The following is an 18807-nucleotide window of genomic DNA, read 5'->3' as shown; positions in this document are numbered from 1 at the left end:
ATCACTTTTTCTTCATATTATTATTTTTGTTGCAGTTTATTTTTCGTCTTACGAAAATTTGTTGCAAACAAATTTTGGCACGCCTAGTGGGACTAATTCTTCCCTTCATCTCTCCTTCTTGCAAGTTGAAAACTACAAACTTCAGATCTACTGCTACAATGGCCTTCTACAAATGTGATGTTTCATGCAAAGATGCTACTGTTGCCGCATCCACTCAGCTCAGTCATGTTGGCCCAATCACTCGAAGCAAGTTCAAGGCTAGTGGCTTGGATGGGTCCGAATACTTCGCCTCCTTGGAGATGGCAAAGAAAAGCAGATCTCATATGACGTTCGCAACCGCAATCTCTGGGGGCAACACCCCATTCTCGATGTTTGACGAACTTTCTCCAACGGCCTCAAACCTTGGCGGATTTGAGGATTTGGTGGATTCTTCAGTTTCAACTAAAGTCAATGCCTTGATGACTGACGCAACTAACGTGGACGAAAAGTTTGCCATGATGGAACAAACTATAGAGGTCTTGAAGAAATCTGTTGAAGACAAAGACCTTCAAATCGCTCAACTCATGAACAAATTGGAGGCCTATGCACCTGGAGAGTCGAGCCATGTCCCTCCTCGTTCACCTGTCTTCACCTCCCAGAAAACAGCTGTTGAGGAATCATTTGCAAAGTTAAACATCCAAAAGGAAAAGCAATCTACTTCAGTTGCGGCGTTGTCTGTCCAACAATTGCAAGACATGATAACAAACACCATCAGAGCTCAATATGGCGGACCATCGCAAAGTTCGTTGTACTGCTCTAAGCCTTATACTAAGAGGATTGATTTTTAAACATGGCAACCATTATCAACCANAAAAGGAAAAAAGAAGTATGCTGCCCGAGCAATCCTCTCGATTCCGGCACTTAATTGATCAAAGATTTGTTGCGTCTAGATCAAAAGGGCTGGAGCTTCGACGTGTATAGATGTTGTATCTCACTGAGTCTTCTTGCCAACGGTGTAAACAGCTCGTAGTTCAGATGCTCCTGCACCAAGATGCGGATTCTTTACACAAACACGCAAGGCTGGAAACTACTGGGAAAAAAAAAAAGAAATTAAGCCAAAGTTGTGAAAAGAAAAGAAGAAAGAAAAAACGTAAATCAGCCATGAGCATCAGTTTACATATTAGCCGAAACGATGGCAGTGGCGTCGACAAAGGAGTAAAAAAAAAACCCTCAATGCAAGTCTTCTCCTTTTGAATTTAGAAGACCGTTGATGCAAAGTAAACGCAAGATCCACTGCTGAATTTATAGAGAAAAAATTGCTGAACTTTTCCTTATTTGGTTGCTCATAGAATTGGGTTGCTTGTTAAAAAAGGAGCTAATTCAAAAGGAAGAAAAAGAAAAGAGTAATGTCTCATACTCCCTCTTCCAAAAAAGCAAAGGATTCCTTAAATAAAAGGAAATTTCCTAGTTGACTTGAAATTTTTGGAAAAAATAAAATATGAAGTTCATTAAAGGTTACTTATTGACTTTCTTAAATTGGGATCAATACCATATTGTGAGAGTACAAAAGTCAAGTTGATTACATACAAATCTCCAAGTCACGTGACAATTGATTTTCTCTCACGGAAAAAATAGTTACTTTCTTCCCAGGATACTTCAAGCCTCGTCTTCGACTTTCGACAAGCCTATACTTGACGAATCTTGAAGTAGGGGGCATTTGTAAACATATAAAATTTATTGGGTTTAATCCATACAAAATTTGGATTAAATTCAATTGGGTTAAATAATTAATTTGGGCTTTACAAGTTAAATTAGTCCATTTTATTATTTTCAAGCCCAAGGTCCATTTCATCTTAGGCCCAGACTTATGCCATGTGACATGGCATATCCAGCCAAACTCCAGGCCAATAAGGTGACACCACATGTTAAATAATGTGGCAATCCAAGTCAAAAAGCAAGAACCAACCACAAGTCGCCAAGTGGCTAAAATGACATGGGCCAATCAAAATCAAGCAAGAGAGTCTTATGTAGCTTGATTGTCCACCCTTTACAACTATAAATAGAGGGGGTTACATAACTCTCAAGGGACATTCAGAGTTGGAGAAGAACACTCCGCAATTGGTGAAGGCATCCACAAACATAGAGATCAATCATCAAGTGCTTAGTTCTTCAACAAAGGAGTGATCAACAGAGTTCTTCCCGGAGATCAACCCGTAACAACAAAGTGCCGCTCGACGTTCTTGGCGATTAAATACATCACAAGGAGGTCTGCATCATCCTACATTCGAGAAAGACGCTTCTCAAGCCCTCGAATCACGGAGAATTTTAGAGAGGAGAATCAAGGGATACATAGAATTGTACTCACAAATATTTATCAATAAAATCACTTTTTCTTCATATTATTATTTTTGTTGCAGTTTATTTTTCGTCTTACGAAAATTTGTTGCAAACAGTTACATTATGAATTCAATACTTGAATCTAGTGTAGCCGTGTTTGTTTCATATCCTTTAAAATATGAAAGAGGTGATTTTTTTTTTGGGTTCATTCTTTACATCTTTAATTTCAATTCTATGGGCACCAAGTTGGTTTTTTTGTAATTATTGCTCTCCTAAATTAAGCAAATTGCATACGGGGATCCTTTAGGTGGCGGAAAGTAATCAGTCAGACGTTAATTGCTTTGATTTACATCGCTCTTCTACGATATCTCATGAAGGCACCATATAACAGTTGAATAAACTCTCAATAGATTAGAGGCAGGAATATAAAATTTGAGGACTTTTGCAATTACAAATGTTTTGTCCTGTTATTTTTCTATATTAAAAGAAGTAATTTATGATATATACACTATAGAGAGTAATCCTGATTAAGAAAGGGAAGAACAAATAAGAGACATTACTTATCATGATCAAGCTTTTGAAACTAGTGAAATGCCAGTATTCTCAGAATTAATACAAGAGATCTCTTCAACTATTTTCTCAAGTGCAATATCATCTTTTAGTATATCTGTATGAGAAACCCCTTGTAACTTAGTCATTTTAAGGGGTTGGTGACTATTGTTAGCCCAATTTGATTCAATAGCCAACAAGCTTAACATATTCACCGTGCCATCTCCATCCCCATACACAATCTCAGGCCGCTTATCGAACTCGCCATCTCCATAGAACAACGTCTCCGGAGTCTTAACCCCACTGCCAATTATGCATGTGACGGGCACTTGAGGCGCAGTTAAGTTGTCGAGCAGGGGCAGAATACGCGATGTGTAAGGCAAAACTCCCTGAGAGAAGCCGATATCCTTGAAGAATTTCGGGATATCATGAGCTGAGTATGCAGCATTCGGAGTAATGACAAGTGGTCTTGTAGTCCCAAATACTTTTGGAGAAGGCAAAAGCCACATGTTACTTTCAGAACTCCTTTGTTCTTCCCTTACTAGCAATGGATTGACTAAAGGCACTCCAAGTGTATTCCCTGAAGCAAAAGTGACCATCTGCTCAACTGTGCCTCCCCAGGGTGCGGACAATGCTATGAAATGTTTGATGTATTTTTGGCACCAGGATTCCGGATTTCGGTTGAGTAGTTGGAGGATAAATAACCCTCCTAAGCTGTGTGAAAGAAGAATTACAGGTCTTCCTGCATTTGAATTGCTTGCAGTTTCTATTAGTTCTTTTAGATCCATGAGGAATTTGGTACCAACATGACTAGGATGACCTTCAGCAGCTAAACCATAACGAAAATCATACGGTGCTCCAAAGAGATTTGTGCCATCTCTATAGCCTAATTGTTGCAAAGCGTTCACGAGGGGCGCCATATATTCTGTAATTTTCCTGCAAATTTCAAGTCGTTCATGAAAACTACACAAAGGTAAAATTGGTTTATAACATATGGTCTATTGATAGCATGAGAGGTGGAACCGAAGTTAAGAAAAAGACAAATTAGGCAACAACCTATACCGGACACAACGAATGTAATCGACATCGGAAAATCCCAAAGGTAGCATAGTTAACAGGAGGAGATCAAAGGTTTGCCATCGCAAATCATTCAATGAGGGGATTATACTCAAATATTAAATGGACGGCTGTTGCAGTGAATATTTGCATTCATGGTCTGCCGTTACATATTCATCAATGACTCTTTTATTATCATATAAGAAGAGCTTGATCCTAGGATCTTGTTTCCCTAGGTAAAGCTATAAATAGCAGGCTCAACACCCATCATAAGGACATGAAATTTTCAGCGTACAGAAGCTTTATTTTATTTCTTTTGCTCTCAATTAAGCAGCTTTACTTGCACTTTGTCGTTACTTTCACTTTTATCCTCGGAGGCATTGCGTTCGGAGCCAGGCTTGTCATTTTCTTCAATTTCAATTGCTAATCTTAACATTTATTTTATCTCATTATCATTTTATGGATCCAACCAGTTTGCTTGTCTATAAACCGCATAATAAATTTAACTATACCGTTTTACGGGTAAACAAAGGTTATACCGATAACTTAATCACAATTATAGCTTACATGCATTATCAAATAGAAATTGGTCAGCCATTAAATTAACCATTTTCAACTGTCATACTCATGATTAACCTTTATTATGAACAAAAACTCAGAAGTATAATGAATGCTTATAATTCTAAATAAGGACAATAAGTGGGAACTTACTTGAGATTAGGATCAAGATAAAGAAGTGACGTAGTAGAACCAAAGTGTGTAACTCTAGTCTGCACACCAGGGGCATTATAATAATCATCTAAGTCAGTGTCATAGTAAAGCTTCATCCTCTGATTAAAACACTTGGTAAAGGGTGCCAAAAGTACACTTGGATCAAACCATATCCTAAACCAACCTTCAAAATCTTTCTTTAATGGATACCATCTGTTGCACACCAAGCTTGTAGGCTTGTACTCTTTGGTCAATCTTGCTTCAAACTGGTTCCCACCAGCTCCTGGTACTAAGATCAGAGGGTGGAGGTTTGCAGTTGATTGACAAGTGTACAACATCATAGCCGTTGAAACTATGATCATGGATATGTCTAGGACTTTCATGACTAACAAAGTTGAGAAGGAACAGAGAGGAAGTTGTATGTGCCCATTATGATTGGATTATGATATGGAGATCACTTGTTCATTGTCTTTGTGGTGGATAATGTGTTGACGTGTTTAGTTGCATAATGGGCTTTTTGGGACTTCACTTTGGGCCTCCATCAGTGCTGATTACGTTGGGCGTCCCTGTTTACAAACATTAACAATTTTAGACTCCCGCCATAAACTCCTCCTCCTCCTTCTTCTTCCTTTTTTTTTTTGGTTTCCCACCTGATGTCCGGTATCGGTATTGGAGCCCGACTATATCCGGATTCGCTCCGCGTACGGAGCTCCTTTCGGGGGAAGCGCTCCCCACCAAGGATTTTCCATACCCAGGGCTCGAACTCGAGACTTCTGGTTAAGGGAAGAGCAGTCTCATCCACTGCACCACATCCTTTGGTGGACTTCTTCTTCCTTTCAATATATCCAACTCATTGCTTATTTGTGGTTGGATTGATTTCAACGAAGAAAATTGTAGACACCATTGTTGGGTTGAGCTTGACAAAGTCGGTATATTAATTTTTGAAATTTGCATCGACTCTAACCATTGAAAATTGTTAGGTTGAGCTTAACATAGTGAGTAGATCAAATTTGGGGTCAATTAACTTAATTTTGAAGCAAAAATATTTTAGTTAATTTCTACACGGCAAGTTATTTTACCACAAATCCTTACGGATCGCCAGGATTTCAACCACAAATCCTAAAAGAATCCTAGCGGTCCTTCAGGATTTGGCCAGAAATTAGATGGATCACCATTACTTGTGACTGACACGATTTTGACACATATTTTTGCAAAACTATGTGGTCAAAACTTAAACGGTGAAACTAAAAGATCCTATTTGTACAAATCATAGCAGGTCCTTGTAAATAGCAATTATGCGTGTTTCATTTGTTAGATGGTCTGGATCCGTCTATACATTGAACGAAAAAGTCTAATAAACCAATATACAAGATAGAAAAACCGATCTATGGATGATTCTAAAAAAAATGAAAGTTTGATATATCTTCTCTATTTCTCAAAATTATTATATTTTATTATTGATTTTTCGTCAAGTGTGGACTTGACGAGTTAAAAATTCAAGGTACAAGCATCAAGAAACCTTATCTAAACTTGATATCTGCAACAAGTAAAATGAATACATAACATATGTATTTAAATAAATCTTCATCATCTAATTCAATAATATCCTTATTCCAATAACATGTCCCTTCTACCTATAATACTTTTGATTAATCCACCAGACCGAACAACCGTTACCTCAGTATTGCGCTGTGTCCATTTTAATTGCTTTCGGGCTTGGGTGTACCCTTTAGTTTTATGTTTATTTCTGCATTATTTTTGTTCACATATTTTAATACTTCATAAAGCCGAGGTATCCTCTAATAGGAAAAAAGAATTGTATATATTCACCCTTAAAAATGAGTAACAATTAAATTTGTTCGCGGTTTAAAGGATACGTAATTTAATTTAACACGAATGATCTAAGGACAACAAATAATTAAATTAAAGAGAGATAGTGTTAGAAGATAATTCTTATATAGTAAAAATAAAATATAACATATTCATTATCAATTACTCCCCATGATTAATAGTCATTATTATAATATTATAACTAACTTTTTATTAGCCTTAATGGCTTTAATTTGTAACAACCATTTCAATAGTCTTTGAATGGCATTTAATAATTTTTAAAACATTGCTTACAATAAGTTAAAATCTTTGAATTATATATATATATTTTTTCCTATATGTTACTTTGAGTAGTAGAGTGAACAAAGTTAAAAAATTTCATCCCTTTTCTTTTGTGCTGGATTTTCTTTTATTCAATCTTTGTTGTTTCTGCTCCTAGTTTATACTAGAAGAACTTGTTGAATCCTAGGGGATACGCCTAATTTTATTCATTACGGTGTAGGCGAAATATCCTTAAGGACAATGTCTTTGACACGCCTCAAGCTAAACCATCTATTCTCCATAATCATCCAATATTTTTCCAACAATCTTAAGGATATTTACACTATTTTATTATGGAGAATCAAGTTTGACATTGTCCAAGTTATTTTTAAAAAGGGGACATGTACTTCAAGTTTGCACAATGGTCTTATGGAGTTCAAATTAATTTTGTGAGCTACGAAGTATTACTCCAAGTCAATGAGCATTCTAAGGGATGCTAAAGATGGTACTATACTTTAAAAGACAGTGACTTCTTCTACGCTTGATATGTTTGTGTATGACATAATATTTACGTATACCAGGTACGCATAATTGGTTTAATATCTCCTTAGTTTTTTATCCTTTTCTGCTTATTCTCATGAGAATATAATAGGCAGAACTTTGGCATCAAGTTGATATATATAAGATGNACTCTTAAGTCTGTGAGTTTTTTTTTTGAAATTGATGGAAAAGCTCTATGTTGTACTATTGTTTCCATTTAGCTTTTAAAACATTAAAGTTTTTTATAGTTAAGTTGATCTAGTGAAAATATTAAGTTGTCTTATAATAGACTAAATATAAAGAAGAAAAATCATCTACCTTGCTTATGTTTCTAATCTTTAAGTGGCACATCAACTGGATATATTCTACTTCTTTAAGTACATTTGTCCATCCTTTAATTAAAATACTACTCTCTTTAAAATATTTGATGATTATATAGTATGGGTAGTTGTTCATAATCTTATGAAATCATAGTATTTTTGTCTTACATTTATTCAAATATGACATAACTAGTTTTATTTGAGTCATGAGAATATCAATTTAGTCATATAAATAAAGTCTTTTAAAATGATTTATAAGTGACACATTAGCTACTCTAAGGTGCTATGAAGTCTTGATTCTTTTTGTATGAAAAATAATTAATGTGAATAAATTACTATAATGATGTGATGTAGTCAAATAATACATGAGATAAGACCTTCATATTCTTTTGAATCTAATAACGTAGCTAAATAGAAGAAAAATCTTCGGGGCAAAGCTATATTATTAGCTTGTTATTTATAAAGTAGAACTCTTTATGAGTTGTGCAAAGGTTATCTCCTTAACCTGAAATTTTCGAAAATGTGGGGGACCATGGTGTCCAGAGTTATATAGCCTGATCCTAAGTAAGAAAAAAGTGAAATATTTTTATTAATGTTATAATAAAGCATTACAAATTTGAGATTTTTTGTGGCAAAAAAATTGTATTGGAAGATCAAAATATATATTATATTTTTGGCTTTGAAAAGTTATGCTGCTTCGGATCACTTAGTCATTTGGGTGAATAAATCGTTGAATTATGGCATGTTTCATACTGATTTGAGATATTTCTGTAGAAGTTAAAATTGCTTCTATATTTAGAAAATTTTACTTTGGTACTTGGCAATGGAAGATACAAAAAGAAAATTAATTCTTATATGTCGAAAGATGCTTCAAAAGGCACTTCCAAGGAAATCAAGTTTCATTTCAATTGAGATGATCTTATGCCTTATTTGAGAAATACTATGAGTTAGTATTCTATGTGTGGATTTTCCACTGTATTAGAAGGATACAGTGATGATATTGAATCTCTGATTTAGATGTGAAAAACTCACTAGTGATTGTGTGATAATCTTTTGATGGGGTGTTATGATATTGGAATTATTTAGCGATGAGGTTGATTAAGCAACCTCTTGGTGAGTTAAACCGACAATAATCATGTCGATGAATTGTGATTTCCAAGGCGCAATAACCATTGTAAGAAAATAAATCTTTCAATGGGAAGTGTAGACATATTTTTTAAGATCTAATGTCATAAAGCAATTCCTTAGAGATGAGAATTTTATATGCATACTATGTGTAGTCAAAAGAGGATTTGGCCGATCCTTTAACTTATAAGTGAAACATCGAGGGGTTGAGACTTTTGCCAATTAAGATGTATCAACAATGATGGTAACCCAACCTATGTGATTGGAGATCCCATGAAGTAGGTTCATATGGGTAATAACAAGTCATTAGTTGATCAAATATGCACTATCAAATTATGTCTCTTCCTATGGTGTGTGCGTGTATATAGTGCAAGACTGCAAGGAATGTGAGGTTGAGTTATTAAACTCTTAATCCAATAATCCATAGCCTATTGTGGGTGGTGTATTGTGCTGCAGAATACACTTGATGGATAGACCTATATGAGTGTGGAGTGGGGCCGCTCCTATGAAATTTGTGGCGAAATTTCTAGAGCACTCATGAAAACGAGGCGCACGCATGGCATATTAGCGCAAAACCGCGATAAACAACAAAGTGTGTGGGGGTATAATGTGATAGATAAGACACTAAACTTACAAAAGAATTCTTGGTTCATAGAAGTTTTAAACTTCACCAATTGTTCTGTAAGTTTAATTTTATTTTATCTAGGTCTGGTTCATAGTCCAAGAGACACCAGATTCGACGCATTATGCTCATTTGTGAAAACCCATCAAAATTTCTTATTTTTTTTTTTGTGATATTATTTTTGAGATATGTGGGGGATTGTTAGAAGATAATTCTTATATTCAAAAATAAAATATAACATATTCACTGTCATTTACTCCCCATGATTAATAGTCATTATTATAATATTATAACTAACTTTTTATTAGCCTTAATGACTTTAATTTGTAACAGCCATTTCAATAGCCTTTGAATGACATTTAATAATTTTTAAAACGTTGCTTACAATCTGAAGTTAAAATCTTTGGATTATATATATTTATTTTCCTATGTGTTACTTTGAGTAGTAGAGTGAACAAAGTTAAAACTTTCCATCTCTTTTCTTTTGTGCTGGGTTTTCTATTATTCAATCTTTGTTGTTTCTGCTCCTAGTTTATACTAGAAGAGCTTGTTGAATCATGGGGGATACGCCTAATTTTATTCATTACGATGTAGGCGAAATATTCTTAAGGACAATGTCTTTGACACGCCTCAAGCTAAACCTTCTATTCTCCATAATCATCAAATATTTTTCCAACAAATAGAACAATCAAACCAAACGCGATAGAACAAGTAAGCCTAGCATTGAATTGAACACTAAAACCGGCTCCGATCGAGCCCTAGATACGGGCTCGCTTGTAATTAAAGAAAAGAGGAACTGAAGAACACTTTGAACAACAGCTAGAACACAAAAATAAACTTTATTGCTTTGATATGCGTGCCAACTGTAGTTTAAAACGAAAAGGTTCTCCTCTTTATATAGTAGGAGAGTTCCAATCATAGTACAAGTCTAAATAAGGTAAAAAAATTCTTTTTTGGTAAATGTTGATCTGCAGTTGATATCGGATGGGATTTGCGCCGTAATACCCGGTTGAGGACGAATATCATGGCTCCCCGCTTTTCGTGATTAATTGTTCTTCTTTTTCTTTAGGCTCGAACCTCCACTTTGCCCGGAGTTGATGCCCAGTCATGTCTGATTCGGATGTATAGTCTGTCCTCTTCGGTCTCAGAGACGAGGAGCCCTTAGTACTGATCGGGCTACGAGGCATCTACCCTTACGCTTCTATAAGGGTAATGAGGCAAGCTGGAAGGAAATAAGTCATACCTCGGTTTTCCTACATGGTTCAGTATAAGGCAGATTTCGAAGGGTATGTCATCCCATTCAAGTTTGAAGCACAACATATGTGGAACAAAAACGTCATCGTGGAAGGAGAGACCATCAAACCAGACAGGTATCATGCCGGTCATATATACTACTATCTATCATGGTTGGATGACAACATAGATGGGGACTTCAAACCATAAGACAATCTGAAATATAGGATAATAGATGAGGTGGCTGAAGCACAGGTGAAGTATAAGAGGCTACGTAAAAGGGTGTTCGAATCGGAAGTTAAGCATCTAGAACAACATAAAGTGAACATGGAGGCGATAAGGGAATGGAAGGAGATTTCCAGTAAGACAACAGAGAGGTTAGAATACTTGGAGCAAGGATTGATGGAGCTAGAAGGGAAGATGAAAAAGAGACTTTGGGATTGTCATGGATGCTGATGAAGGGGGGAAGCTGGCAAAGGCTTACTTACTATTGGACATGCGCGATTTGGGAAACATGAATGATGGGGTCAAGAGAGCCAAGCATAGAGAAGGTCCTTCAGGGACCAAGTAGATTAGGAAATGATATTCTTTATTGCTTTCTAGCTTAGATTAGATTTCGATGTAATAAGGCTTAATGACATTACTGACTTTATTATTATTGTCGATTTAGTGAAAGATTGTTTTGGCTTGTTTTCACATTAATTAAATGAAGCAAATGTTGGCATGAATTTTCTCCAAGGCTATGTGTCACTTAGGCCTACCTCAGGCACAATGAGGTCCCCGAAGTTAGGATGAAAATTATTGCATGACCTTATGTGATACGTGCTTAAATATTGCAAACACTCTTTTACTTCATCTTACTGACTTGGTTACTTTTTGTTTTTATTTTATTATTCCCATTCCCAAAGGTTGGTTCGTGCATGCTGGCATTATCAGCATGCCACACCAGATCCAGAGGTCCTCCACCTCCTCCTCCACCTAACAACCCGAAAAGCAAAGGCAAAGGGAAAGGGCAGATGGATGATTTAAGAGGTATTCAGAAATACAATGCTACCGTGGCAGAGAATGTTGAAACCTCAGACAGGAGAAGTACTCCAGGACAGAATGAGTTGGTCTTACGTTTGGAGCAGAAAATCCTGGAGCTACAGGGTGAGCTTGAACAGGTCTGAAATCTGGCAAACTTTCCCTTACTCTAAATGTTCCCGACATCAACCAGCAAAACAGAACCACTCAAAACCAAACACCACCATAAAACACACAAAATGAGAATCCACCACCCATAGCTCTGAATCCTCCCGCACCGCACCAGTATCACAACCATCCACATCCTTAAAACCTTAATCCACCACCGGTGCAAACCCCTCAACAATACCACCATCACCCAACTCAATATCCACAAACCACCACTTATCACACTCCCCAAAATGCACCACAACGTACTCCCGATCCCCAAACCTCAATCAATGATCACCCATATACCCAAGTTCCAGGAACTCATCAAAGCAACCCGATATACATGGAAACCTTACCCCATACCCCGCAGCAAACCCTATACGTACCTGCAACGACTGAGAAGGATCTTCTCATTCAAAACATGGCAGAGGAACTCAAGAAACTGATAGGGAGAGTCCAGAGTGTTGACGGTGGGAAAGGCATTGAAGGTTTAAACTATGAAGATTTGTGTATCCAGCCAGATGTAGAACTGCCGAACAGTTACAAACCTCCCAAGTTTGAGATGTTCGATGACACTGGTAGCTCGAAGGTGCATCTAAGAACCTACTGCGACAAGCTTGTAGGAGTGGGTAAGAATGAAAAAATCCACATGAAACTTTTCATGTGAAGTCTTATAGGAGACGCCTTGTCTTGGTATATCAGTCAAAACCCGAAGAAGTGGTCAAATTAGGTAAGTATGGCATCAGATTTCATGGAAAAATTCAGTTTCAATACAGAGAACGCTCTAGATGTTTTCTATATTCAAAACCTCAAGAAGAAGCCAACAGAAACCTTCTGTGAGTATGCTACTCGTTAGAGATCAGAGGCCGCAAAGGTAAGGCCAACACTTGAAGAAGAAAAAATGAACAAGTTCTTTATTAAAGCTCAAGATCTGTAGTATTATGAAAGGTTGATGGTCATCGAGAATCACAAGTTCTCACACATTATCAAGTTAGGAGAAAGGATAGAAGACGGAACCAAGAGTGGGATGGTGACCAATTTTAAGGCACTGGAAGCGACAAACAAAGCCTTACAATTAGGAGGTATTTCAAAGAAGAAAGAAGTGGGTGCCGTGATGGTAGCCCAGATCCCTAAGTCTCCCCTTACATATCAAACACCCCCACCCACATATCAACCCTCACCTGCAAAATACAATACCCTGCCACTACCTACCTTGCCTATAACACTCAACCTGCATATTACAATTCATCTCCACCCGCCTGCCAAAACTACCGAAAGCCACGCCCAAACTTTGACCACAGAGCTCTAAGACAATACACCCCAATCGCCTAGCCCATAGCCCAACTGTATAAGAGACTGAAGGCCGATGGTTACATCACCCCTATTTCTGTTGTTGCTGTTGGGAACCCTTCCCATTGGATTAACCCCAACAAAACTTATGCCTAACACTCAGGCATGAAGGGTCATACCGTTGAGGAGTGCCGCATGTTAAAGGACAAGATTCAGACACTGATTGACACCAAGGTAATACAGGCAAATGAAGCCGCACCAAATTTTCGTGATAGAAACTGATGAAGAATAGGATCAGGAAGGATCCATTGGACTTATTCGAGAGAGAGATACTCCTAAAACATCTCATGTCACCCTCTCGCCGATTCTAGTGCAAACCCAGGCACCGTTTGAGGTCAAGGTAGCCACACCTTTCACTGTGATCTTATAAGTCTAAAGTTGTTCCATGGGAATATGTTGCGGAGGCAAGAAGAAAGGGAAAAGCCAAGATGGAAAAGACAGGTGTCGCGCAAGGTATGACTAGAACTGGCAGAGTTTACACACCTGAGAATCTTGGAGGAACGAGCAAAGAAGTTGCATCTAAGCCGCACGTCGTTGAGACAGACACTGACGATCTTTGGAGGAAGGTACAAGCAAGGGAGTACTCTGTTGTAGATCACCTGAACAAGACTCCCGCCAGATATTTATTTTATCACTGTTGCAAAATTCAGACACGCATAAGAATGCCTTGATGAAAGTATTAAGGGAGGGTTATGTATACGCCGATATCACTAGTGGAGAGATGGCTAACATGGCCGGATAGGTACTGGAGAATCACAAAATTACTTTCCACAAAGATGAGTTACCACCAGAAGGGTTGAGTCATAACAAAGTGTTGCATATCACTGTGCAATTTGAGGATAAGTTCATTGCTAGGGTCCTGGTAGATGGAGGTTCGAGCCTGAACATATGCCTGCTAACCACTCTGAAAAGATTAGGTAAAGGCCTATATGAGATACAGATGGGAAGTATGAACGTGAAAACATTCTATGGATCTCAGAGAGCCAATATCGGATAAATCAACCTTGATATACAGATGTGCCCGATCTGGTTTGATGTCGACTTCCAAGTGCTAGATATATCCGTTACTTACAACCTGTTGTAGGGACAACCATGGATACATGCAACTGGGGCATTGGCTTCTACTCTGCACCAGGTTGTGAAGTTCGAGTTAAATCATCAGGAGGTGATCATTCATGGAGTCGTAATCAACCCTATCTACACCAACCAAACCATTCCAGTCATTGAAAACATGAGGAAATTGGGAGGAGAAACATAACACCGCATTGAGAGGGTAAACACAATTGAGAAGGATCGATAGTGGAGCAATAAGATAGAAATCATATTGTTGTGGACGGGATATGAACGAGGCAAGGGTCTTGTTCGAAAGCTTCAGGGGATCATAGAACCCATACGACCGCCGTATCATGGCATGACCTTTTGGCCCGGGTATGAATATACCATGCAAGAATATCATGATTGGACACCGCTGTGGCGCCGATTACTATCCGCTGGAACAACCCATACAACATCTGCACCGGATATTCCACCAGATTGACATGATGTGGGGATCCGAGGAAGATGAGATTTTGGGCGGTATGAGGAAGCTGTTTCTGGATGGGAAGACATGGACTGCAGTGCAATTTTAGAGGAGGAGGAGGAGGAAGACCTTACTATTCGGACAGTGGGAGAAGGAGTTGTTCTTAAAAATTGGACTGTTGCACCATCCTGGGCTCGCCGAGTACCTGAGTAGCTTGGAAGAATTAGCATGACTTGTTTTTAAAATTGTTTTTGAGCAATTAAGACATTTTCAGTATTTTGTTTTGAAATAATTACTCGAGCTATCGAGTCGTACTTGTTGACAATTTTAAACTTTATTAATGCATTATTGCTTTTCTTATTTATTATTCTCTTTCTACATTCTTTTCAGCGTAATTATTACATATCCTGATGAACCTAAGACTGTGACATGTAATGAGACAACGCAACATAAGGATAGTGATTCGGAAGATTTGGAAGGTGATATAATACCTGAGGAAATTATCAAAGAAGTAGAGAATTTTGAGAACAAACTAAAGTCCAACCTAGAGGAAACTGAGCAGTTAACTTAGGGAATTCTGAAATAGTCAAAGAAACTCGCATAAGCATTCATCTATCACCGTCAGAGAAGGAAGAGTATATCAGGTTTCTAAAGGAATATGAGGATATTTTTGCATGGTCCTACGATGACATGACTGGATTAAGCACATGTATAGTAGCTCACAAGCTACCCACCAACCCCGTGTGTCCGCCGGTAAAGCAGAAGCTCAAAAAGTTCAATCCAGATATGAGTCTGATGATAAAGGAGGAGGTTACTAAGCAAGTCAAAGCCAAGGTTCTTCGAGTGGTCGAATACCTGACCTGGTTAGCCAACGTTGTGCCGGTTCTGAAGAAAGATGGGAAAGTCAGAGTATGTGTTGAATACCATTTGAACAGAGCAAGTCCTAAGTATGACGTTGCGCAACATACACATACTGATCGGCAACTGTGCCAAACATGAACTCCAATCCTTTGTGGATTGCTTCGCTTGATATCACTAGATTTGGATGGACGAACAGGATGCTGAAAAGACTGCCTTTATCACATCATGTGGGATATATTGTTAGAAAATGATTCCGTTTGGTTTGAAAAATGCTGGGGCCACTTACATGAGGGCCATGACGACTATCTTCCACGACATGATACACAAGGAAATAGAGGTGTACGTGGATGATGTTATCATCAAATACAAAAGGAGTTCAGACCACATAGCAGACCTAAAGAAGTCTTTCGACCGACTTTGAAATACAATTTGATGTTGAACCCTGTAAAATGCGCCTTCGGAGTCTCTACTGGGAAGTTTCTAGGCTTCATCGTCAGCCACTGTGGTATTGAGCTAGACCCGTCAAAATCAAAGATATCCAGGACTTTCCATCGCCAAAGAACAAGAAAGATGTGATAAGTTTTCTAGGACGCCTCAATTATATCAGTTGTTTTATAGCACAATCAACAGTGATATGTGAGACGATCTTCAAGATGTTGAGAAAAGATGTTGCAAGCCTGCAACAAATTGGACTGAAGAATGCCAGAAAGCCTTCGAAAAACTTAAGGAGTATTTATTTAAGCCGCATGTGCTGGTCCCGCCAGAACTAGAAAGACCTTTGCTGCTATATCTGTCCGTGTTGGATGGAGCCTTTGGCTACGTTTTGGGGCAACATGATGAAACTGAGAGGAAAGAGCAGGAGATATATTATCTGAGCAAGAAGTTCACACCTTATGAGTCCCGTTACTCTTTGCTAGAATGCACCTGCTGTGCTTTGACATGGATAGCCCAGAAGTTGAGACTATTTCTGTGCGTACACTACATATCTCATATCAAGGATAGATCCACTAAAATACATCTTTCAGAAACCTATGCCTACGTGTAAGTCAGCAAAGTGGCAGATACTTCTAAGTGAGTTCGACATCATCTATGTGACTCAGAAAGAAGTCAAGGGGCAAGCGTCGGACGATCACTTGGCAGAGAATCCCATAAAAGGAGAATACGAACCATTGAGGACGTACTTTCCCAACGAGGAAGTGTTGTTTGTAGGTGAAGATGTTACCGAAAAGTATGACGGTTGGAGGATGTTCTTCGATGGAGCAACAAACTTCAAGGGAGTGGGCATCAGAGCTGTTTTAGTATCAGTAATCGGTCAGCATTATCTGGTATCTGCAAAACTCAGGTTCCTGTGCACCAACAATATGGTGGAATATGAGGCATGCATCTTGGGACTCAGGTTGGCCATCGACATGAACGTTAAGGAGTTATTGGTAATCAGAGAATCTGATCTATTAGTACACCAGGTACTAGGAGAATGGGCTGCCAAGAACACTAAAATATTGCCAACTTGCATTGTGTACAAGAGATAATCAAGAGGTTCACAATGATAGAATTCAAACATGTTCCAAGATTCAGAATGAGTTCGCAGATGCATTAGCCACCTTGTCTTGCATGATACAAAATCCAGACAAGAATTTCATCGATCCTATCCCAATATGAATTCGTAAGCAGCCATCTTATTGTGCTCATGTTGAAGAAGAGTTTGACGAAAATCCATAGTTCCATTATATCAAGGAATACTTGGAAAGAGGAGAATACCCATAGAATGCTACACACACTCGGAAGCGCACGATTCGAAGATTAGCCAATCATTTCTTTTAGAGTGGAGGTATTCTATATAGAAGGACTCCTGATTTGGGATTGTTGCGATGTGTTGATGCCAATGAGGCTTCTAGATTGCTCGAAGAAATATGTGCCAGAACTTGCGGACCTCACATGAACGATTTCATTTTGGCCAAGAAGATATTAAGAGCAGGGTATTTCTGGATGACCATGGAGACTGACTGTATCAAATATGTTCAAAAATGTCATCATTGCCAGAGACATGCTGATATGATACGAGTGACACCCATCGAACTTAATGCAACAAGTTCACCCTTGCCTTTCTCTGCTTGGGGCATGGATGTCATCAGAACAATTGAACTCACCGCTTCAAACAGACATAGGTTCATTTGGAGTACCTGAGTCAATCATTACTGACAATGCCACCAATATCAATAGTGATCTGATGAAAGCTATGTGTGAAGCATTCAAGATCAAGCATCGGAATTCTACAGCATACAGGCCGCAGATGAATGGAGTCGTAGAATCCGCCAACAAGAACATTAAGAAGATATTGAGGAAAATGGTGGACAACTACAAGTAATGGCACGAGAAGCTACTATTTGCTTTGTTCGGGTACCGCACCATAGTTCGTACATCAACTAGGGAAATTCCCTATCTACTGGTCTACGGTACTGAAGCTATTATTTCCACCGAAGTGGAGATTCCCTCCTTAAGAATCATACTAGAGGCCGAGCTCAGCCATGCATAATGGATATGGAGGTGGTATGAACAACTGGCTCTCATTGATGGTAAGAGAATGAACGCAGTGTGTCACAGTCAACTCTACCAGAATAGAATAGCAAGGGCTTTCATTAAAATGGAGGCAATTCACACTAGGGCAATTGGTACTGAAACGGATCTTCCCGTATCAGGATGAAGCACAGGGGAAATTCTCGCCAACTGGCAAGGCCCTTACATGATTCACCAAGTACTGACAGGAGTAGCACTGATACTTGCAGAGATGGATGGAGAGATATGTCCAAAACCTATAAACTCATACGCAGTCAAGAGATATTATATTTAAGATTAAGTTTGCACTTTCTATTTAGTGTAACCTGATCTACGCTTGACCTAATTCCGATTTAAGAGGGGATACGTAGGCAACCCTGTGGGTTCGGTCACATCATAATAAATCTTCCTTCCCCTCTATGGTCAGAAACTGAGCCCAGGTTTCGAGTTCATCAATGTCTTTACGTCAAGGATCGCCAAGAAGTGTATTGCCAGAAGTATACATTTAAACTGGGGCAAAATTTTGAGGAGGGTCTTCAAAATTCTGAGTTGAGGAGGTTGCAATGTCTCAAAGCATGTCACGGTCTCCGATTCAAAAATTATTTGTTTTATGCGTCATCACATATTTTGAACAAACTGCTTTTTTATACAAACGATTTATCAAAAATGTATATTTTTTGAGATTTCATTTTCCATAGTAGCCAGATGTTACCCAGGGTGTCTTATACAAGACCTCAAGACAACGAGAAAAAAAAGAAACAAGAATCGAAGGCACGAACCAACCTCCC

The 18807-nt window shown here is 38.4% G+C and overlaps 1 protein-coding gene across 1 annotated transcript; it reads right to left on the bottom strand.

Moving 5' to 3' along the window:
• Positions 1-2848: 2848 nt before the first annotated feature.
• Positions 2849-5207, bottom strand: LOC109241308 (lecithin-cholesterol acyltransferase-like 1). The gene is made up of 2 exons (XM_019408034.1): positions 4633-5207; positions 2849-3801 (listed from the first exon to the last, which is right to left on the bottom strand). The coding sequence occupies exons 1-2, from the start codon at positions 5013-5015 to the stop codon at positions 2886-2888; spliced, it is 1299 nt and encodes a 432-aa protein (XP_019263579.1). The 5' UTR covers positions 5016-5207; the 3' UTR covers positions 2849-2885.
• Between the last annotated feature and the right edge of the window lie 13600 nt (positions 5208-18807).

This window comes from Nicotiana attenuata, unplaced genomic scaffold (genome assembly GCF_001879085.1).
Source record: "Nicotiana attenuata strain UT unplaced genomic scaffold, NIATTr2, whole genome shotgun sequence".
NCBI classification, from domain to species: Eukaryota; Viridiplantae; Streptophyta; class Magnoliopsida; order Solanales; family Solanaceae; genus Nicotiana; species Nicotiana attenuata.
This window is presented reverse-complemented; position numbering and strand designations above follow the sequence as displayed.

Coding starts and splice junctions, on each gene's coding strand:
- LOC109241308 (XM_019408034.1), bottom strand. CDS start 5,015: ATGAAAGTCCTAGACATATCCATGATCATAGTTTCAACGGCTATGATG. Junction 3,802..4,632: donor TATCTTGATCCTAATCTCAA/GTAAGTTCCCAC, acceptor TGAAATTTGCAG/GAAAATTACAGAATATATGG.